At 46.4% G+C, this 22,436-nt stretch overlaps 1 protein-coding gene and 1 long non-coding RNA gene across 4 annotated transcripts; one reads left to right on the top strand and one right to left on the bottom strand.

The window, feature by feature from the left end:
* Positions 1 to 199: 199 nt before the first annotated feature.
* On the bottom strand, positions 200 to 6,143 carry LOC122900452 (carbonic anhydrase 14). The gene is made up of 11 exons (XM_044239143.1): positions 6,085 to 6,143; positions 3,983 to 4,003; positions 2,919 to 3,098; positions 2,413 to 2,555; positions 2,092 to 2,187; positions 1,840 to 1,906; positions 1,521 to 1,678; positions 1,300 to 1,420; positions 1,034 to 1,054; positions 835 to 919; positions 200 to 716 (listed from the first exon to the last, which is right to left on the bottom strand). The coding sequence occupies exons 1-11, from the start codon at positions 6,137 to 6,139 to the stop codon at positions 653 to 655; spliced, it is 1,011 nt and encodes a 336-aa protein (XP_044095078.1). The 5' UTR covers positions 6,140 to 6,143; the 3' UTR covers positions 200 to 652.
* On the top strand, positions 3,591 to 8,265 carry LOC122900455. 3 transcript variants are annotated; one of them, XR_006383231.1, is made up of 4 exons: positions 3,591 to 3,843; positions 6,024 to 6,159; positions 6,430 to 6,481; positions 7,641 to 8,265. It is a non-coding gene; the product is annotated as an uncharacterized LOC122900455 (long non-coding RNA). The 3 variants fall into 3 exon arrangements; XR_006383233.1 differs by lacking the exon at positions 6,430 to 6,481; XR_006383232.1 differs by lacking the exon at positions 7,641 to 8,265 and having other exon boundaries at positions 6,036 to 6,159; positions 6,430 to 6,491.
* The last annotated feature ends 14,171 nt before the right edge of the window (positions 8,266 to 22,436 follow it).

Below are 22,436 nucleotides of genomic sequence, written 5' to 3' on the forward strand. Positions count from 1 at the left end.
GGACAGAAATCTGGGCTGGCGCTCTCACATGTCAGGAACTTTGGGTTAAGTATTTTCCAGAGGCAGATCTCCCCTTGCAGGACTGGGGTAAAAAGAGTCATTTACCTATGCTTCTTTTCCCCTGTCCTTTGCCAACCTCTGCCACCTGAGGGATTAAGGAACTCCTCCACTCTCAAGAGCCACAAAGGAAGACCAGAGGTGGGATTAGAAATTTTCATTTTCAGATATATTGAGCAAAAAAATAATAATAATAAAATAAAACCCCAACAGCAGCAACTCTTTTTCCTAAGGGGAGGTCCTGCCCTATATCTGGGGGAAAAGACATAAAGGTAAGCGGGTGGAGGACTTTGGGAGGTACATCCCCAACTTCCTCCACAGCTAAACACAATTTGCCATCTGCATTGTCAACATAGGGTTGTCCTGATCTGTACACTTCGAGAGGTCGAAGGCTCTGCTCTTAGTCCACGAACCAGAGCCTGTCCATGCCTCTCTGTAGGGGCTGTCTGGAGGAAGGAGGTGACTCTGCCCACTACTCTTAGAGTATTTTCTGACCAGTCCCTGCACCTCATTTTAGAAGCTTTCCGATTGGCACAAGGAGAAGGCATCCATGATGTTGGCAGTGGGGCGGGGGGTGGGGGGCAGGAGAGGGGATCTATGCCTCTGTGGCTGGTGCTGAGGTGAAGACCACGCTTTTCCCATTTCCCAGCCTCTTCTTCCTGGAAGGGGGAATAGTTCGTGGAAATTACTAGTGTCCTAGGTGAAACAGATTACAGATAGAATAGAGTGCTTTCAGTAGAAAAGAAAGGACTGAAGGAATGGAAAGTAGGACCTCACCGGATCTTCCTAGCGATGAAATAAACAGCCAGTAGAAGGCAAAGACAGCCAACTAAGATTCCGACTCCTAGACTCAGCATTTCGCCTGGGAGAGACAAACACGGAAGGTGTCATTCTAAGAGTGACAAAGATAGTGAGACTTTACCTTGCTCACTGTGGTGCACCCCCCCCAGCCCCCACTTGGTTCAGGGTGTCTTACCTGTAGTATAGGAGGATTGCACTGTAAGGGAAGAAGACGCTGGTCAGTGGGACTCGAGTGCCCCATTCCAGCTGGGAGCAGCACACTATGCCTCCATGCTGGGGGAGATCATCACTTGGCACTCAAGGGACTGGTGGTAGTCCTAGTCCAAGCAAGTCCTAGAAACCCCTTCCCCTCCCAGCCTTTCTTTTCTTCCCAGGGGGCCCTAGTTCCTATTGCCGTGCCCCCCAATTTCCCATCTCCTTTTCCAAGGCCGGTGCAGTCACCTTGGATGAAAGACGCAGAGACTGTTCGCTGATTGAGAGGCTGGAGGGCTCGGTAGTTCTGTACCAGGAGCTTAGAGGGCTCCTCTTCCGTGGAAAACAACGTCTCCTGAAGCTCTTTCAGCTGAGGAGTGGAAGGGTGGGTTGAGGGGAGAATTGTCACTATGTGGAGCAGGATAGGGTCTGAGGTTATGTCCCTGCTGCCTCACCTCTCCACGACTCACCTGTTCCACCGAAATCTGAGCCCTTTGATTGAAGACTGTCCACAGCACACTCTGATAGCAGGGGGGTGTGGTGAGCGAGCCATTGTAGCGGAAGAACTGGTCCCGCCGTGGGGGGAGCAACTCTCCCACGTTGAAGGGAGGCACCGAAGTCTTCTGATCTAGAGGAAAACAGACTAGGACTCCTCTTTCCCTCACTGTACCCCAGCTTACCTAGATAGAGCTCCCAGAAGCAAAACCTCTGGCCCCTAACTCATTGTCATCCTAGATCTCATAGGCCTTTTTGGGCAAGTACCCCTGAGGTCCAATCTCACGGGCTCACCTTTATGCCTAATTTCATGCAAGTGACTCAGAATGTGTTCATAAACTGGATTCTTGGTCTCACCCACCTGGAAAGGGAGAGAGTTTGGAATGAGTCCCCCTTTGAAGTATGATGTTCACATACAGAATAAATTGACAGAGTGGTTTGCTGACTAGCCTAGGGAGGGAAAGCAGCAATAGACATGGGGAGAATAGGACTGGAGGGTGTAGAGAGATTGGAGAGAAACCTGGGAGGGTCTGGGGGGACACTGACCTCAATGAGGATGCCCAAGACAGCCAGGCCCTGGGGCTTTGGAGCAGCCTCACTCAAGCTGTCATAGGAATCAGAATCATAATGTACAATGTGGAGCTGAGGGAGGGGAGAGGGAATTAAATCATTTAATGTTTCTCCATTACCCCTTCCCAAATGCTTTGACCCTAGCCACCACCACCACCTCCAGGGTGCCCTAAACCTGTCCCACGAAAGTTGGCCTTATTCTCCAAGTATGACTTTCCCCAGTTTCCAGATTCTTCCTTTCCCTGGCACCAACCATGCCCGTCGCTATGTACCAGTCCACACTTTGCTCCCCAGTACCTCAGCAGCGGTGGCTTCACTGTTGATCTGGTGCTCTGATCCGCCCAGTGATCCTGTCTTGCCCCAGTGCAGGTGGAGCTGGGCAGCTACATATTTTCGGGGAAGTCCCTCCAGATACATGGTAGAGGGCAGAGAGAGTTGCACTGTGATGACAAGAGAGCAAGCTAGGGTTGGGGGAGGAGTGTGGAGACATTCCTAACCCTCTGATGCCACTGTTTCTTAGGAGAATCGGGCCAGCCTTTTCTACCTCCGTTCCCCAGTGGCACCCAGTCCTTCCTACCACTGCTTTCCTAGCATATCTTTCCCTTTCTCCGTGAGGATCAAGTTGAGGTTATGATGCTAAATCCACCCTGATTGTAGACATTCACTCCCCACCTTTGGCTTTCGTACCTCCAGATTTGTAGATGAAGCCTTCTGAGAATTTAGAAGCTAGGCAAATGCTTCTTTTCCCTGACTCCTAAGATTGGAACTGGAGTTTATCCCTCCGTGGAGCCTGGGCTTTTTACCTGTGTGGCCATTATTGTGCAGGTCCAAAGGCTCAGTGCTAGGCTCGTCATATCCATGGGGCTGCAGGGGACGTAACTCAGGATCGAAAGTCACACTGTCTGTCTGGATATTGATGGGAGATTGGGCATTGCTTCCACATTCAGGGTAAGAGGCTGGCCAGTGGTCTTGACCATGTGGGCCTGGTGGAGATTACCATGGTCATTTGTCCTGCCTTCCAAGCCCCAGCCACCCTTCAGGAACCTCCTCCCACCCCAACCTTTGGTGAAGACCCCAGGTGTAGGGCTATGTGAGGAAGGGGTCCCTGGTGGACTTGCTGCAGCAGCACCCTTCACCTTCTCTGAGACAGTGATGATTCCCCCACTTTTCTGATAGATAAGAGTAGTGGCTTTTACTTACCTGTAGTTTGGGGACAAGAAAGCTGAATGAAAGGAAAAGGGATGGATAGAAAACCTGCATGCCTGGAAAGGTGGGACTAGAGCCGAAGCAGGAAAGCTGGGGAAATAAAGTGATCCTAGAATGATGAATGATTCTTGGGGTCCCCCCTAGGAAATGGCCTGGGGATTCCGTTCCTTCTTTTCTCTCTCACACAGGACTTTGCATCGACCCTGGAATTTGCTTATTAGTCAGAAATTCAAAGGAATTGAGTCCACCTCTGTCAGGGTCACCAACTATCCTGCCAGCCTCCTGGACGGACCTCAGGCTCTGTCTGGATTCCAGATTAAGTAGGATCTCTGAGGTCAGAAAAAGCGCCAAGAAGTGGTGGATGGGCAGCTAAGATCAGTGTTCCTTTCCCTACCTGGTTTCCTCTCCACTGCAGCTCCCTCATCCCCACACACACTGACTGAGGACATCACTGGCCTTTCTGCTGAATCCGGAGGTGTGGGATTTGACAGAACCGGGTCTAGGAGTCCTATATGTAAAAAGGTAGGGCCTGGGGGTCTGGGGGAGGGAGAAGCTGGGGTCGGAAGCTAAAGGCAACTCCCCACCCACTCGAAAGAAGTCTTCCAGGTGAAGAGTTCCCAGTGCGAAAGGGGTAGCGGAAGGCCCTGGGTTCTGCTCTCACCCTCGTATGTCCAGTGTTGACCTGCAAGGCAGAGAGAGTAGGGTGGCCGCCAGCCCTCTCCCTCCCGCGGACACTGCGCCGCCCCACCTCCCTCTCCTCTTCTTTCCCCACCCTCCTCCCAGAGCACTTCTCGAAGGAAGCCCTGAAACCGGACACCTCGGCGGAAAGGTCGGGGGCCCTATTTAAAATCACCAGCCCCGCGGCGAGGGAGCTTGCTGAGCAGAGGGGGGAGGAGAAAGGAATAGGTAGAGCCCGGAGACTAAAATTAACCCCGACCCAAAAGTGCAGCTTGCCCCGCCCTCCCTTAGCTCCAGCCGGAGCCAAGCCAGTCCGAACACTTAGAAGATTAGGGTGAGGTGAGGGTGTGGACAGAGGATTTGGAAGAGAGGGACTAGAACCGGGGAGTGGGAGGGGAGGAAGGTTGTGTGCGTGGAAGGGGACTTGGGGGGGGGGGCGGAGGACAGATGCTGCTCCCCAGGGGACAAGAGCCATTATTCATTGGGTTTGAAGCACCCCGTCTGTCCTGGCGTGAGGCGAGGCCCTTGGCTGTGAACTAACATTCAAGTTCTTCGTGTCCTAGGAGCTCTAAAGGAAACTTTGCCCATTACCAGGAGCCTCGGCGCTCTAGATCCCCAGATGGCTAGGGAAGGTGGGAGTCGGGGCAGGTCCACGCCACTTTGAGGGTGGTGGTGGGTGGGCACTGGCAGCCAGGCTGGCAGACACAGGCTGAAAGTGAGGCATTGTGTGCGGAACAGAGAGCTGCCAACTGGGTCACATGCCAGGCTCCCGTGCAGTCCTATCTCAGGCCGAAAGCCTGAGGTGGGGGTGGGGGGTGCTTCTGGTCCAGTCTCACCCAGGGCCAAAGGGCTTCAGCGGGAAAAAGAAGGCCTTCCCCCAGGTTTTCTCGCTGTTATTCCCATTCTAGTTCAAATTCAAGCTCTGGGGGAAAAAACATCCTAAATTCCTTCCGATCTCTCTCTTACTCCCTCAAATTCCTCAGACTGCTGAGATAGCCTTGATCTCATCCTTGGGCTCTTTTCTCACCCATCCCCTGGTTCAGACAACTCTGAAAGGCAGCCCAAGGGGCAGGGCTGCAGGCAGCCTCTCCCTCACCAGCTCCATGGGACTCTGGGTCAACTTGAATTCCGCATTCTGGGGCAGGCTCACAGCCTTGCCGTTCCCCTCCCGCCAAGTCCTCGACCTGCTGGTTCTTCACCTCTTCCTCTTCTTTCCCTGGTTTTTTCTTTTCCCTCAGATGTACTTTCCAACTCTCCATTTGGCTGGCCCCCTCACTCCTTCATCCTCCCTGCAGTCCCCTTCTGCTCTCCAGGCCCTTGCCCTCACCCTGCTCCTTCAAGGGATCTTAATTACACACCTACTGTGTACCGCTACTATGCTAGGCATAGGTAACACAAAAATGAGGGGGTAGGGGTCCTGGGGACTCTCTTGGGAGCCCTGAGGCCTGTTCTCCTTATCTCCTGGGAGCTTCTGAAAATCCTTTGTAAGCTGTAAAGGCCCAACAATGTTGACTAGTATTGCTACTGCTTTCAGGGAGATACTGGGAAGGCAGTCGCTCCATAGAATCAAGCATGGACATTGGCCATGAGGTTCATGAGTGAGGATCAGGGTCTGAGTTAGTCAGGAGGCGCAGGGGTATGCCCCCCACCCCCATCAGTCCTCTCTATTTTTTTACGCCCTACCTCCTTGGCTCCCTCAGTTGAGGGAGATCAGAAATAAAGAAGGCCCAGGAGGGTTGCCTGGGACTAGGGCAGTGCAGGAAAGAGTGCGGAGAGAATCTGTAGCTTGCAAGGAGATTCCTGCAGTGTGTGTCCACATCCTGTTCCCCAGCTAGCTCCCCAACCCTCCCCCATCCCCACAAACAACAAGGCTGGATAGGCAAAGGGGAAAGAAGGAAAGTGCTCTTTTCCCCACTCCTCTCTCTTCTCCCACATCCCGGAGTCCATTATTATTCAAGCTCCTAGTCTTCCTTTTATATCTCTCCCTCTCCCGCCCCCTCCCCGCTCCCCCCCACTCCATTAAGTAAACCTGGCAGCATATGGACATCAGCACAGACAGACACACAAATATCCAGATGTACCTACCCCCTTCAGCAGCCAGGATCCAAATCACCTCCAGCAGGAGAGTGAAGAACAACATGGTATCCCCGGAAGAAGCAGGTACTGGGAGTTTGGGGAATAGAGGGCTAGGGTTGGCCAAGAAATGGGGGGGGGGGGAGGGGGACACAGAGAGGGAGGGAGGGACAGAGCGGGAAAGAGTGAGAGAGGAGTTTCTTGGAGCTGAGCTGATTTTATTTATCTCTTTTTCTCTAGCTGTCTCTGTGTCTCTGTGGGCTTCCAGGGGATTTGGTTTTCAGGATAGCGTAGGGTTTGGGATCCCTGGGACAAATGTCTCACTTCCTCTCTCTCTTATTTAATCTACCTCTACAGTCTTCACTCCACTTGCTGGCTGGTGACTTCACAATTGCCTCCCGCTTTTAAGGTGGCTCTGGACGAGTGTACGTGGTGGTGGGGGGGTGCTGCCTGGGTTGCTGGAGAACAGCTCCTTAAATAGCCTATTAGGCATGCGGAGCTGGAGCGTGCAGCCGGTTCACGGGGAGCCCTGGCCCTGGCTCAGGAGCGCAGCTGGGGTTTAGCTCTTCCTTCCTCTGCTCTTCTCATGGGCACTGGCCAGGTGGGTGTCCCCTAGAGCAGGCCTGGGGCATGGAAGGAGGGCTTGGGGGTCCAATCCAGGCCCCTGAGGGGGACACTGTGCTCTCATTCCCCGTCTGTCTGGCTTTTCGGAGGAGCAACTCCTCTGGGTGGCCTGGGGCAGAGGGCGGGAAGCCCTGCTCCCTGTCTCCTGCAGAAGCGGAGCTGCCCCGGAATGGGAAGAGTCCAGAGTTCCAAGATAGGAGTTGGAGACCCAGGGTGCAGGTGAAGGGTAGGAAGTCCAGGGCTAAAACCCAGCTAGTGGAAAATAAAGAAGAGAAGTGAGGCAAGAGAACTTGTTTGGAGCGATCTCTTAATGCGCCTGTCACCACCCCCTTCCCACGGTGAGGCCTGGGTCCACGTGCCTGTGTGGCCTGGGTGGGGGGGGGTGGTTTTGTTTGCTGTATAAAGCCCATTTGTGTGCCCAGCGGGGGAGGGGTTGCAGCAGCACCATGGAGAGACAGCGGCTCCAACTGCCAGACCCAGCCACCTCCCTCCCCAGGGAGCCCAGATCTAGGGCGGCTTTTGTCATTGAAGAGGACACTGACCCTTGGCAGGGAGACCAGGGCAGGAGGAGAGATGGGTGAGACCTCTGAAACAATCATTACCACCGTAAAAAAAAAAAAAAAAAAAAAAGGCGGACTTTAGAGAAAGGGAGGGGAGGGAGCTGAGAGACCATGTGATCTAGTTGGACGTGGGGCCCAGGGTCTTCCCTCCCGCTCAACAAAGAGCCAAGAGGCCCGACCTCTGGGACTGAGTGAAATCTACCACTGGGAGCTGGATGTGTAGAGCATGGCGGCTGCTGGGTCTCAGGAATGTGGGCTGGTGCCTTTTTCCCCACGGGACTGGAAATCCCGATCGGAATGTACATCCTAAATCCCCCACTAGAGAATGTGAAATAATTTCCAGCCAGGCACTGAGACCTCTTTCTCCTCTGTGCCCTTCGCCAGAGTCACCCGCCTGAGGATGCGCCCATTTGAGCTCCCTCTGCGCTGGTCCCTCCGCCAAGGAGCAAGAAATAGCCAAAACAAAGGGAGCAGAAGCTAAATAAGGGAGCAGGAGAAAAGCCAAATGAACAGAATAAGGCATGCGCCTGGCTCGTCAGTGTCTGCCCAGGCAGGAGCCACCATGCCTTCCTGGCACCCCCCACCCTCATTGATCTGCGACGCAAAACTATTCGGCAGATATAGTTTCCTTCGTTTTCTCATCATCACCCTCAGAATTATTTTTCCCTTCCAAGGTGCAGTTTATATTTTGAGGTTCCCCCAAAGCCCCACCCCTCTCGTCTAAGAAGAGTACAAGGCATAAAGTGTAAACTAGGCATCTTGGGAATCAGGATAGTTAATAGAGAGAAATACAGAAACAGAAAAGAAGAAAAGTGGAGACATTTATTGCCTGGGGGTAAAGAGTCGGCCTGGACAGAATGACCTCCGCCAGGTCAGAGTTCCCTTCCCGAAGCTGGAATTCTAATTCAGCTTCCCCTAGGCCTCTAGGCGCCACCTCCTGGTTGTCTCAGGAATTTTTTAAAGACCAAGAATTAGGGGCACCTGGGTGGCTCAGTGTGTTAAAGCCTCTGCCTTCCGCTCAGATCAAGATCCCAGGGTCCTGGAATCGAGCCCTCCATTGGGCTCTCTGCTTGGCAAGGGGCCTGTTTCCCTTCCCCTCTCTCTCTGCCTGCCTCTCTGCCTACTTGTGATCTCTGTCAAATAAATAAATAAATAAAATCTTAAAAAAAAACAGGGATGTCTGCGTGGCTCAGTTGGTTAAGCAGCTGCCTTCGGCTCAGGTCATAATCCCAGCGTCCTGGATCGAGTCCCACATCGGGCTCCTTGCTCAGCAGGGAGCCTGCTTCTCCCTCTGACTCTGCCTGCCTCTCTGTCTGCCTGTGCTTGCTCACTCTCTCTCTCTGACAAATAAATTTTTTAAAAAACTTTAAAAAAAGGTTTATAAAAAAAAAAAACAAACCCAAGAATTAATTAATTAATGAGTTTACTTATTTATTTTGACATACAGAGAGAGATCACAAGTAGGCAGAGAGGCAGGTGGTGGGGGCGGGGGGAAGCAGGCTCCCCGGAAGAGCAGAGAGCCTGATGTGGGATGGATCCCAGGAGGGAGATCATGACCTGCGAGGAAGGCAGAGGCCCAACCAACTGAGCCACCCAGGTGCCCCTAAATTCTAAAATTTTAATTAAAGTGTGTGTGTGTGTGTGATTGTTTCAGGGAAGTGTTTTGCTGCTGGTGGGACTTGGGATTTTTGCTTACAGGAATAAACATTGTTTCACAAAAATGTCCAACCCCAGACCAGCAGTTTCCCACTTCTAAGTGAGCAGCCTTTCCAGGCCCTGGTGCTTCCTAAGCGGACAAAGGCCTTTCCTAAGCGGACAAAGGTTTCTGGGTGGGAGGGAGAAAGGAGACAAGCGCAGACCTCGGGGCGCTTGTCCTTATTTTGATCTTTGGCTCCACTATGATATTTCTGTTGCATCAAGCTAATTTGGAGTATGTGTCAAGAGGACCTTTATACGTTAAAACAAAACAAAATGCCATCCCACCTCCCACTCCCTTCACCTCAGTAGCTACTCAAACTCTGACACTTCTGTTTTAATTCCTACTTCTCCAGCACAATTCTTAGCCCGACTTGGCTAAACCCAAAGGCGTTCCACTGCCTTCTGGCGCCATCTCCTGTCCTTTCAAAAGCAGTTGAAATGTGAGCAGAGAATCAAGTGTCCCAACTGTGGTAGCTTTTTGGTTTGTTCTTTCTTAAAAGGTCCTTTTTATTTTATTATTAACTTTTTTACTTAAATGACCTCTACACCTCATGTGGGTTTCCAACTTACAACCCCCGAGATCAAGAGGGTCATGCTCTTCCAAATGATCCAGCCAGGCATCCTATTAAGAAGTCCTTTTAAAAAGGATATTTAGGGGGCGCCTGGGTGGCTCAGTGGGTTAAAGCCTCTGCCTTCGGCTCAGGTCATGATCCCGGGGGTCCTGGGATTGAGCCCCAAATGGAGCCCTGCATGGAGCCCGGAGCCCTGCATGGAGCCCTGCATTGGGCCCCGCTCAGCGGAAGCCTTCTTCCTCCTCTCTCTCTCTGCCTGCTTCTCTGCCTACTTGTGATCTCTGTCTGCCAAATAAATAAATAAAATATTTAAAAAATAATAAATAAAAAGGATATTTAGGGGTGCCTCTGACTCCTGCTCCCCATGCTTATGCGTACTCTTTCACTCTCTCTGTCAGATAAATAAGTAAAATCCTTTAAAAAAAAAAAGGATATTTAAGCTCAATAAATGTCCTAAATAGTCTAAAACACCTTACAGGAGCCCACTAAACCCTCTGAGTTTGTGTGGTGGGTATACAAGAGTTCAGTGTGGGAGGGAGGCTAATCAAAAAGAAAGGAGGCGTGCCTGGTGGCTCAGTCACCTAGGGTCTGCCTTCAGCTTGTGTTCTGATCTCAGGGTCCTGGGGTTCAGCCCTGCATCGGGCTCCCTGCTCAAGCCTGCTTCTCCTTACCCCTCATGCTCTCTAACAAATTAATTAAAAATAATAATAATAAAAGCAAAAAGAATGACCAACGCAGGAACTTACTCAAGCAATACAGTTGGTAACTAATTATTGAGAAAAGAGAACCAATGAGGAGACAATTAGATGGAATCCAATTTCATAAAAGAGCAAGTAACTAACTTTGTGCCATGAAATAATGTAGACGCAGAGATATTCTAATTTGATAGATGATCACATTTATTATCACATGCTTGTCTTCTAACACTTGAGTACTGAAGCCCCTTAAGCAAACACAAGAATTTCAAGAATTGAAGTCAGAGAAAAAAAAATTCAAGTCCAACTTATTTGGGAGAGGGGTGGTCAAAATTCTGGATCATTTTCTCAGTTTTCCAGTTCACATTGCCCAACAAATGCAATGTGAGACTACTGTAGACAGAAGACAGACCTGAAATCTTGTAATTTTTTTTTCAAGATTTCATTTATTTGACAGAGAGAGATCACAAGTAGGCAGGCAGAGAGAGAGGGAGAAGCAGACTCCCCACTGAGCAGAGAGCCCGATGCGGGGCTCCATCCCAGGACCCTGAGATCATGACCTGAGCCGAAAGCAGATGTTTAACCCACTGAACCACCCAGGCACCCTTGAAATCTTGTAACTTTAATCAAAAAGTAACAATTTTTAAAAGGGACAGGAGTCTAGGGGCGCCTTGGTGGCTCAGTGGGTTAAGCTACTGTCTTTGGCTCAAGTCATGATCTCAGGGTCCTAAGATGGAGCCCCCGCATCCGGCTTTCTGCTCAGTGGGGAGCCTGCTCTTCCCCCTCCCCCCCGCCCCACCACCTGCCTCTCTGCCTACTTGTGATCTCTCTGTCTCTGTCTAAATAAATAAAGAACATCTTTAAAAAAAAATAAAAGGACGTGAGTCTTAAAAGGTTAAGTGACTTGGCTGAAGTCATATAGAAATATTTCTGGGACAAAGAATCAGGTTCTGACTGACCCCTCACTCAAAACATGTTAAAATGCTTTAAAGAACAATACCAAAAATCTTTAAGGAAAATAGAGGGTTTTGTTTTGTTTTTTTAATAGAGGACATTTCTGGTTCTGGCTGTTGCTCCTGCCTCAGTTAGTTCCCTGTAGTAGCTGAGGAGGCATTGCTGGAAGAAGGAAGTCCAAAACCCAACAAATCTTTTTTTTTTTTTTTTAACCTTCAAGTAATTTTTTAAAAAAACGACTTTATTTATTTATTTGACAGGCAGAGATCAAAAGTAGGCAGAGAGGCAGGCAGAGAGAGGGGAAGGGAAGCAGGCCCCCTGCTGAGCAGGGAGCCCTATTCGGGGCTCAATCCCAGGACCCTGAGATCATGACCTGAGCTGAAGGCAGAGGCTTAACCCACTGAGCCACCCAGGTGCCCCAACTTCAAGTAATTTCTAAGGAACATCTGCAAAAGTCGTATGCAGCTATTAATGAGCTCATAGATTCTGCATTATTTCTACTGTTCTACTATCAAATGCACTTATTATTTCGGGTATTACATATATTTTAATTAAGTAGTGCTTTCACAGGGTGGTTATAAATCCATTCACATTGGGAAAAATTGACTTTTTCCTCCTTAAAAAAGAAACAAAAACGGGGGACCCTTGGGTGGTTCAGTTGGTTAAGCCTCAGACTAAGTCTCAGCTCAGATCTTGATTTTGGGGTCGTGAGTTCAAGCCTCACTTTGTGGTTTTTCATTTTTTTTTAATTTTTAGAAGATTTTATTTATTTATTTGACAGAGAGAGAGCACAAGTGGGGGAGTGGCAGGCAGAGGGAGAGGGAGAAGCAGGCTCCCTGCTGAGCAAAGAACTGTATGCGGGACTGAATCCCAGGACCCTGGGATCAGGACCTGAACCAAAGGCAGACCTTTAACAAACTGAGCCACCCATGAACCACTCTTTCGTCTTCCCCTCCTTTCCTTCCTCCCTCCCTCCCTTCCTTCCTTCTTTCTTTCTTTTTTGTTTAGATTCTATGAGAGAGAGAGCGAGAATGAGAGCACAAGCAGGGGAAAAAACAGGCAAAGGGAGAAGCAGACTCCCCCTCAAGCAAGGAACCCCACATGGGGTTTGATCCCAGGACCCAGGGATCATGACCTGAGCTGAAGGCAGACTCTTAAACATCTGAGCCACTTGGGTGTCCCTCAATCCCACTTTGGACTCCACACTGGGCATGCAGCCTACTTAAAAAAATAAACAAATAAAAACAAAGGAAATAATTACTAGGAGTTGGCTCTAGAATGGTAGAAAACATTGGATTTTAGCAACGGCTTGTCGCTTTTCCTTTTAATTATTATTATTTTTAAAATTTTTTATTTTTTAAAGATTTTATTTTATTATTATTATTATTATTTTAGATTTTATTTATTTATTTGACAGACAGAGATCAGAAGTAGGCAGAGAGGCAGGCAGAGAGAGAGAGGAGGAAGCAGGTTCCCTGCCGAGCAGAGAACCCGATGCAGGGCTCGATGCAGGGCTCGATCCCAGCACCCTGGGATCATGACCTGAGCTGAAGGCAGAGGCCTTAACTCACTGAGCCACCCAGGCACCCCCTTTTTAATTATTATTAATTCTTTAGTATTATTATTATTATTATTTTAAAAAGATTTTATTTATTTATTTGACAGAGAGAGATCACAAATAGGCAGAGAGAGAGCGGTAAAGCGGGCTCCCGGCTGAGCCGAGAGCCCAACAAGGGGCTCGATTCCAGGACCACAACCCAGAGGCCCTAACTCACTAAGCCGCCCGAGCGCCCCTCTTTATTATTTTTTAATTATACAAGTAGTACCTGATGAATTTAGGGAAAGTAGAAGATTCAAAAAAGAAAAAAAGTGGGGCGCCTGGGTGGCTCAGTGGGTTAAGCCGCTGCTTTCGGCTCAGGTCATGATCTCAGGGTCCTGGGATCGAGGCCTGCATCGGGCTCTCTGCTCAGCAGGGAGCCTGCTTCCTCCTCTCTCTCTGCCTGCCTCTCTGCCTGCTTGTGATCTCTGTCAAATAAATAAATAAAATCTTTAAAAAAAAAAAAAAAGAAAAAAGTCATATCACTTTGTCCTATTCCTTCAGTTAGAAATTCCTTCAATTAGAAATAACCATGTAGGGGGCACCTGGATAGTTCAGTCACTAAACGTATGTCTTCAGCTCAGGTCATGATCCCAGAGTTCTGAGATCAAGCCCTGAGTTGGGCTTCCTGTCTGGGCTCCCTGCTCAGTGGGAAGACTTTCTCTCTCCTCCACTCCCCCTACTACTACTGTTCCCTCTCTTGCTGTGTCTCTGTCAAATAAATAAATAAATAAAATCTTTCAGAAAAAAAAAAAAGAATAACCGTGTTAATATTTGGTATTTTATAATCATTTTCTTTTTTCATTAATTATTTTTATTAACATATAATGTATTATTTGCCCCAGGGATACAGGTATGTGAATTGTCAGGCTTACACACTTCACAGCACTCACCATATCACATACCCTCCCCAATGTCCATAAACTAGCCACCCTCTCTATACCCCCCTGCCCCCAGCAACCTTCAGTTTGTTTTGTGAGATTAAGAGTCTCTTATGGTTTGTTTCCCTCCAGATCCCATCTTGTTTCATTTTTTCTAACCCCCTACTCTGCCTCTGAAATTCCTTATATCTAGGGAAATCATATGATAATTGTTTTTCTCTGATTGACTTATTTCACTCAGCATAATACCCTGTATTTCCATCCACGTTGTTGCAAATGACAAGATTTCATTTCTTTTGATGGTTGTATAGTATTCCATTTTGTGTGTGTGTGTGTGTGTGTGTGTGTGTGTGTGTGTGTATCACATCTTCTTTATCCATTTATCTGTTGATGGACATCTAGGTTCTTTCTATAGTTTCACTATTGTGGACACTGCTGCTATAAACATTCGGGTGCACACGCCCCTTTGGATCACTACATTTATATCTTTAGGGTAAATACCCAGTAGTGTGATTGCTGGGTCGTAAGGAAGCTCCATTTTCAACTTTTTGAGGAACCTCTGTGCTGTTTTCCAGAGTGGTTGTACCAGCTTGTATTCCCACCAACAGTGTAGGAGGGTTCCTCTTCCTCCACATCCTCACCACATCTATCATTTCCTGACTTGTTAATTTTAGCCATTCTGACTGGTGTGAGGTGGTATCTCATTGTGGTTTTGCTTTGTATTTCCCTGTTATTAATTGGTTTATATAGTTGGCTGCTCCCATCTTAGGGACACAGATATTTAAAATTGTTCTTTAAAATTGTTAGAGCTTCTTGTTGGACAGACTCTTTAAGTATGATATAGTGTCCACCCTCATCTCTTATTATAGTCTTTGGCTTAAAATCTAATTTATCTGGGGGTGCCTGGGTGGCTCAATGGATTAAAGCTTCTGCCTTCAGCTCAGGTCATGATCTCAGGGTCCTGGGATTGAGCCCTGCATCGGGCTCTCTGCTCAGCGGGGAGCCTGCTTCCTCCTCTTTCTCTCTACCTGCCTCTCTGCCTACTTGTGATCTCTGTCTGTCAAATAAATAAATAAAATCTTTAAAAAAATATAATTTATATGATGTAAGGATTGCCACCCCAGCTTTCTTTTGATGTTCATTAGCATGGTAAATTTTTTTCCACCCCCTCACTTTAAATCTGGAGGTGTCTTTGGGTCTAAAGTGAGTTTCTTGCAGACAGCATATTGATGGATTTTGGGTTTTATCCATTCTGGTACCCTGTGTCTTTTGATTGGGGCATTTAGCCCATTTACATGCAGGGTAATTATTGAAAGATATGAATTTAGTGCCATTGTATTGCCTATAAGGTGACTGTTATTGTATAGTGTCTGTATTCCTTTCTGATATACTACTTTTAGGTTCTCTCTTTGTTTATAGGACCCCTTTCAATATTTCCTGTAGGGCTTGTTTGTGGTTGCAAATTCTTTCAATTTTTGTTTGTCCTGGAAGCTTTTTATCTCTCCTTCTATTTTCAATGATAGTCTAGCTGGTTATACTATTCTTGACTGCATATTTTTCTCATTTAGTGCTCTGAATATATCATGCCAGTTCTTTCTGGCTTGCCAGGTCTCTGTGGATAAGTCTGCTGCCAAAATAATATTTCTACCATTGTATGTTACAGACTTCTTGTCCCAAGCTGCTTTCAGGATTTTTTCTTTGTCATTAAGACTTGTTGGGGGACGCCTGGGTGGCTCAGTTGGTTGGACGACTGCCTTCGGCTCAGGTCATGATCCTGGAGTCCCGGGATCGAGTCCCGCATCGGGCTCCCAGCTCCATGGGGAGTCTGCTTCTCCCTCTGACCTTCTCCTCGCCCATGCTCTTTCTCACTGTCTCTCTCTCAAATAAATAAATAAAATCTTTAAAAAAAAAAAAAAGACTTGTTGGATGCTGTGTGTGGACCTACATTTATTGATTTTGAGGGGGTTTCTCTGTGCCTCCTGGATTTTGATGCTTGTTCCCTTTGCCATATTAGGGAAATTCTCTACTATAATTTGCTCCTATATACCTTCTGCTCCTCTCTTTTCTCTTCTTCTGGAATCCCAATTGTTCTAATATTTCATTTTATGGTATCACTTATCTCTCAAATTCTCCCCTCGGGGTCCAGTAGTTGTTTGTCTCTCTTTTGCTCAGCTTCTTTATTCTCCATCACTTGGTCTTCTATATCACTTATTCTCTCTTCTGCCTCATTTGTCCTAGCAGTAAGAGCCTCCATTTTTTTTAAAAAGATTTTATTTATTTATTTAACAGACAGAGATCACAAGTAGGCAGAGAAGCAGGTAGAGAGAGAGGAGGAAGCAGGTTCCCCGCTGAGAAGACAGCCTGATGTGGGGCTTGATCCCAGGACCCTGAGATCATGACCTGAGCCAAAGGCAGAGGCTTAACCCACTGAGCCACCCAGGCACTCAAGAGTCTCCATTTTTTTTTAAGATTTTATTTATTTATTTGACAGAGAGAGATCACAAGTAGACAGAGAGGCAGGCAGAGAGAGAGAGGGAAGCAGGCTCCCCACTGAGCAGAGAGCCCAATGCAGGACTCGATCCCACAACCCTGAGATCATGACCTGAGCCGAAGGCAGCAGCTTAACCCACTGAGCCACCCAGGTGCCTCGAGCCTCCATTTTTTATTGCACCTCATTAATAGCTTTTTTGATTTCCACTTGGTTAGATTTTAGTTCTCTTATTTCTCCAGAAAGTGTTCCTCTAACATCTTCCATACCTTTTTCGAGCCCAGCTAGCACCTTGAGAATCATTGTTCTGAACTCTAGTTCTGACATATTGCCAATGTCTGTATTGATTAGGTCCCTAGCCATCATTACGGCCTCTTGTTCTTTTTTTGGTGGTGAGTTTTTCCACCTTGTCATTTTATCCAGATAAGAATATATGAACAAGGGAATGAAATACTAAAAGGGTGTCAAAGACCCCAGAAAAATGTGCGCTAACCAAATCAAAGGAGATCCAAAACCAGGGGGACAAGAAAGGGGGAACAAAGAAAAAAATATATATATATATTAGACTGGTGAATAGAACAGAGCCACCCACTTGATTTTGGGTGTAGAAGAAACTACCTCCCAAACTACCTCCCTTACCTTAGAAGAAACTACCTCCCAAAATTTTAAAGAATGAAAAAAAAATTTTTTTAAAGAATGAAGAACTTATATGTATACAGTAATAAGGGTAAACACGATGAAGGGATGGAACGTGACTGTAAAGATGAAAATTTTGAAAAAATTCTAAAAAAGGAATTGATAAGTTAGTTAAAAAAAAAAAGGGAGGGAATGTGCTCAGGCTGGAGACTAGAACAAAGCCATGTGCTAGATTAGGGTATATTTTGATCTATTAGAAGAAATTGTACCCCAAAATTTTTTTAGAAAAAAAAACCCCATATGTATACAAAAAATAAGGTTAAATACATTGAAGGGATAAAATATGACTATTAACAATGAAAGTCTAAAAAGATTTTTTTAAGAAAAGTATTATTAAGATAAACTAGTTAAAAAAACATTAAAAGAGGAAAGAGGAAAAGTTAAAAAATAGATTAAGAAAAAAAAAAAACTGGGGTGCCTGGGTGGCTCAGTGGGTTAAAGCCTCTGCTTTCGGCTCAGGTCATGATCCCAGGATCCTGGGATCGAGCCCTGCATTGGGCTTTCTGTTCGGCGGGGAGCCTGCTTCTTCCTCTCTCTCTGCCTGCCTCTCTGCCTACTTGTGATCTCTGTCTGTCGAATAAATTTAAAAAAATAAATTAATTTTTTAAAAAAAAGGAAAAAAAGAAAACTAAAAAAAAATTTAACTTTGCAAGATGAAAGGATCATGGGGGAAAAGCAGTGAAGTCTATGAGTTGCTTTCCCGGAGCTCTGGAGTTCCGCTGTTTTCGATCTGTGAGCTTGGTCTTGGCTAGATGTTCTTGCTGATCTTCTGCAGGAGAGGCTCCTGTTGCAGTGATTCTCAAGTGTCTTTGCCCAAGGTGGAAATGCACCACCCTTGCCAGGAGCCCAGCTAAGTAATCTCAGGTTTGCTTTCGGGAGGTTTGGTTCCCTGAGCACTTCCTTGGAGGATGGGAATGAAAATGGCAGCTTCCCAGTCTCCTGCCTGGAGGAGCCGAGAACTTGGGACCCCACTCCTCAGTGTGCCCTCAGAGAAAAGCAGACAATCACTCTCATCTCCCTGGTCTCTGGCTGTGCTCCAACCTCACCTGGTCTCTGACCAAGCATTTCTATCTGTGGCGCATGGCCCCATTTGGAGTCTCCAAACCCAGCAGATTCCTGCCGCACTGCTCCTCCCAGAGGAGGAAGGTATGTCTCCCCAGATTGGCCACTTGAGGGGGTCCTTGCTTGAAGAGTAGTGGTCCGACCGTGCCTTGGATCATGGTTTAAAGTAACCCCAACTGGGACGCCTGGGTGGCTCAGTTGGTTGGACGACTGCCTTCGGCTCAGGGCGTGATCCTGGAGTCCCAGGATCGAGTCCCACATCAGGCTCCCAGCTCCATGGGGAGTCTGCTTCGCTCTCTGACCTTCTCCTCGCTCATGCTCTCTCTCACTGTCTCTCTCTCTCAAATAAATAAATAAAATCTAAAAAAAAAAAAAAAAAAAAGTAACCCCAACTGAGAGCTCACTCCTTGGCTCTGTCTCTGTAAGTTGGCTTCCCCACTCTGATACCTGGCAGCTCTGCCACACTCATACATCCCTGATCTTTCTGTGACCCCATGGGACCTGAGACCATACTATCCCTGTGAGGGCTCCACCCCCGCTTAGCCTCTGGAGTGGTGTCTTTCTGCGGAGCAGACTTCCAAAAGTTCTGATTTTGTACTTCACTGCTCCACTGCTTGCTGGGAGATGGTCCCTCCCGCCATGGTCTATCCTCCCAATGCTTTGGGTTCTCTTTTCTGCTCATCCTACCTTTTCAGAAGGTGGTCGATTTTCTGTTCCTAGAATTATTGCTCTCCTTCTCTTCTATCTCCTGTTGAGTTTGTAGGTGTTTGGAATGGTTTGATACCTATCTAGCTGAACTTCTGGGATCTGATGTCATTTCAGTCTGCTACTCCTCTTCCATCTTGCCTCTATAATCATTTTTCTATGAAGTTACATCTAAATGCATACATTTTGCTGCACCAGGATGGCTCGGTAGGTCAAGCGTTTGCCTTGGGGTCAGGTCATGATCCCAGAGTCCTGGAAACAAGTCCTGCATGGGGCTCCTTGCTCAGTGGGAAGTGTGCTTCTCTCTCTCCCTCTAGTTCTCTCCTCTGTTTCTGTGTGCTCTTTCTCTCAAATGAATAAATAAAATCTTTTTTAAAAAATGCATATATTTGGGCGTCTGGGTGGCTCAGTGGGTTAAGCCGCTGCCTTCGGCTCAGGTCATGATCTCAGAGTCCTGGGATCGAGTCCCGCATCGGGTTCTCTGCTCGGCAGGGAGCCTGCTTCCCTCTCTCTCTGTCTCTGCATGCCTTTCTGTCTGCTTGTGATTTCTCTCTGTCAAATAAATAAATAAAATCTTTTTAAAAATGCATACATTTATGTGTATAAATGTACTTTTTACAAAAATGTAACCATACCATACACATATTGGTCTGTAACCTTTTTTTCTAACATTATTTTGTGAATATTCTTCAATGTCCATAAACATGTTTCCCTGTTTCTCTTTCTTATACTTTTTTTTTGAAGATTTTATTTATTTATTTGACAGAGAGAGAGATCATAAGTAGGCAGAGAGGCAGGCAGAGAGAGGAAGGGAAGCAGGCTCCCTGCTGAGCAGAGAGCCCAATGCAGGGCTTGATCTCAGGACCCTGAGATCATGACCTGAACGGAAGGCAGAGGCCTAACCCACTGAGCCACCCAGGTGCCCCTTTCTTTTGCTTTAACAGATGGCTTGCTCTTTTCTTTAGTTACGAAAGAAATGAGACCTACATATTAAATTATTGAATATATATAACATGCAGTACATATTCATATTCACTAGAACTACAGAGTATTATCAGTATCAAAAAATTCTTTCTTTTTTTTTAAGATTTTATTTATTTGTTTGAAAGACAGAGATCACAAGTAGGCAGAGAGGCAGGCAGAGAGAGAGAGGGAAGTAGGCTCTCAGCCCTGCTGAGCAGAGAGCCTACTTCCCTCTCTCTCTCTGCCTGATACGAGCTGGATCTCAGAATCCTGGGATCACGACCTGAGCTGAAGGCAGAGGCTTTAACCCACTGAGCCACCCAGGCGCCCCTCAAAAAATTCTTTAATTATAATTTACATTTCCCTTTTCCCCTAATAATCTTATATTTATCAATATTCTAACTAAGCAGAACATAGTAACCTCGCATGTGTTTCTGGAGTTCCTCTAAGCATCAGATATGTTTGGATATTCTGATAGGGAAATGTTTATACTTCAGAATGAAGACAGTGAGACAAAGAAGTTCACTATCAGCCCACTCTCCCCTTCTCTGTCATCAATTTAAGCGTCATAATATTGTATAGAAATAACCACTCCTCTGCCCTGGGATTTTTAGAGTTTTTTTTTTTTTTCCAGTTTGTATCTATAATGATACTTCAATGAGAATATTCTTGTTTATATATATTTACACATCGTCCCATTGTTTCCTAGAATTGCAAGAGGGTCTATGCTTGTTCTTTTAACTTTTTATTATGAAAAAGTTCAAACACAACCCTTTTTATTTTTTTAAGATTTTATTTATTTATTTGACAGAGAGATCACAAGTGTACAGAGAGGCTGGCAGAGAGAGAGAGAGAGAGAGAGAGAGAAGCAGGCTCCCTGCTGAGCAGAGAGCCCAATGTGGGACTCGATCCCAGAACCCCGAGATCATGACCTGAGCCGAAGGCAGCGGCTTAACCCACTGAGCCACACAGGCGCCCTAAACTCAACCCTTAATAAAAAAGATTTATTTATTTGAGAGACAGAATGCGCGCATGGAGGGGGTGGGCAGAGGGGTGGCAAGAGAGAGTCTTAAGCAGACTTCATGCTGAGAGTGGAGCCTGATGCACTCGATCTCACGACCCTGAGAACAGGACCTGAGCAGAAACCAAAAGTCGGGCGCTTAACCAGCTGCTCACCCTGGTGTCCCCAATCCTTTTTAAAAAGTCAGGTTTATGAAGGTGTTATTTACATGCAGTAAAATTCGTCCTTGTTAGCGTACAGTTCTATGTGTTGTGACAAATGCATACATTCTTGTAATGACCATCATAATCAAGACAGAACAGTTCATCATGCCTGCTGCTCGGTAATTCCCTTGTGCATTTGTTGTCAGCTTCTCTTCCCACACTCATCCTTTGGTAACTACTGATCTGTTTTCTGACCCTATGATTTTGCCTTTCCCAGAATGTTATATATTAAATTATACAGTATGTAGTGTTTTGAGTCTGCCTTCATTACTTAACATTCATTCGTGTTCTTGCATATCAGAAATTTGTTGCATTTTATTGCTGCATTTTTCTACTCTATGGATGTACCACAGTTGTTTATCCATTTACCAGTTGAAGAACATGTGGGTTGTTTCCAGTTTTTAGTGACCAAGAATCAAGCCAGTGTAAACATTGGGGTACGAGTTGTTTTTTTTTTTTAAAGATTTTATTTTTATTTATTTGACAGACAGAGATCACAAGTAGGCAGAGAGGCAGGCAGTGAGAGAGGGAGAAGCAGGTTCCCCGCTGAGCAGACAGCCTGATGTGGGGCTCGATCCCAGGACCCTGGGATCATGACCTGAGCTGAAGGCAGAGGCTTTAACCCACTGAGCCACCCAGGTGCCCCGGGGTACGAGTTTTTGAATGAACCTATTCTTTTAATTGTTCTTGGGTGGGAGTAACAGTGGGAGTGAACACACTGTGCTGGGTTGTAAGGTAAGTATATGTTTCACTTTGTAAGAAACAGCCAAACTGTCTGTCGTTGTGGTTGTACTATTTTTCATTTCCACCAGCAATGTGTGAGAGCTTGTTTTTCCAGTATTGGGCATTGTCTGTGATATATCTATATATGTATATGCATGTGTATATACATAAAACAAAACAACAAAAAGTAGCCATCCTAATAGGTCTGTTGCAGTATTTCTTTTTAATTTGGGGGTGTGCTCCTTTTGAGTTTTTTTTTCTTCTATATTTATTGTAATATTGCCCTCCTTAAAGGTCATATTCTTCCAATGGTATATACATAAGTTGTCACTCTTTCCTTCTTTCTCTGGAGAGATAGAGAAAGGACCCTACAATTGGTGTTCCATGGCTAGGCAAAAATTTAGTATTTTTCTCTCCCTCATAACCTTTTAGCTATTTTGCAGAAATAAGATTCACTTGTACCATGGTTAAATTTTTTATACAACAAATCCCATCTTTTCATGGATTTTCAGCATAAAAAATATATATATATATATTTTTTAAAGATTTTATTTATTTATTTGACAGAGAGAGATTACAAGTAGGCAGAGAGGCAGGCAGAGAGAGAGAGGAGGAAGCAGGCTCCCTGCAGAGCAGAGAGCCGGATGCGGGACTCGATCCCAGGACCCTGAGATCATGACCTGAGCCGAAGGCAGCGGCTTAACCCACTGAGCCACCCAGGCGCCCAAAAAAGACATATATTGAAAGTAAACCCACCACATTCTAAGAAGTAATAACACCAAAATAATTTATATTAATGCAAAATACTGCAGTCAAAGCAGCTCAAATAACCAAGCAGGAGAAAACCTGAATTCAGTGAACCACATTGTACCAGTTCACTCAGCTTCTGTCAAATTTCAATATATTTCCATAGGATTGCATT

The sequence above is a fragment of the Neovison vison genome, chromosome 2 (genome assembly GCF_020171115.1).
Source record: "Neovison vison isolate M4711 chromosome 2, ASM_NN_V1, whole genome shotgun sequence".
NCBI lineage: Eukaryota > Metazoa > Chordata > Mammalia > Carnivora > Mustelidae > Neogale > Neogale vison.

Bases quoted from the DNA above. Each gene is read 5' to 3' on its own strand.
- LOC122900452 (XM_044239143.1), bottom strand. From the start codon at position 6,139: ATGTTGTTCTTCACTCTCCTGCTGGAGGTGATTTGGATCCTGGCTGCT. The intron at 2,556-2,918 runs GTAAAAAGCCCA...TTGTCATCACAG, and splicing joins GCACAATAATGGCCACACAG to TGCAACTCTCTCTGCCCTCT. The intron at 920-1,033 runs GTAAGACACCCT...TGTCTCTCCCAG, and splicing joins GCAATCCTCCTATACTACAG to GCGAAATGCTGAGTCTAGGA.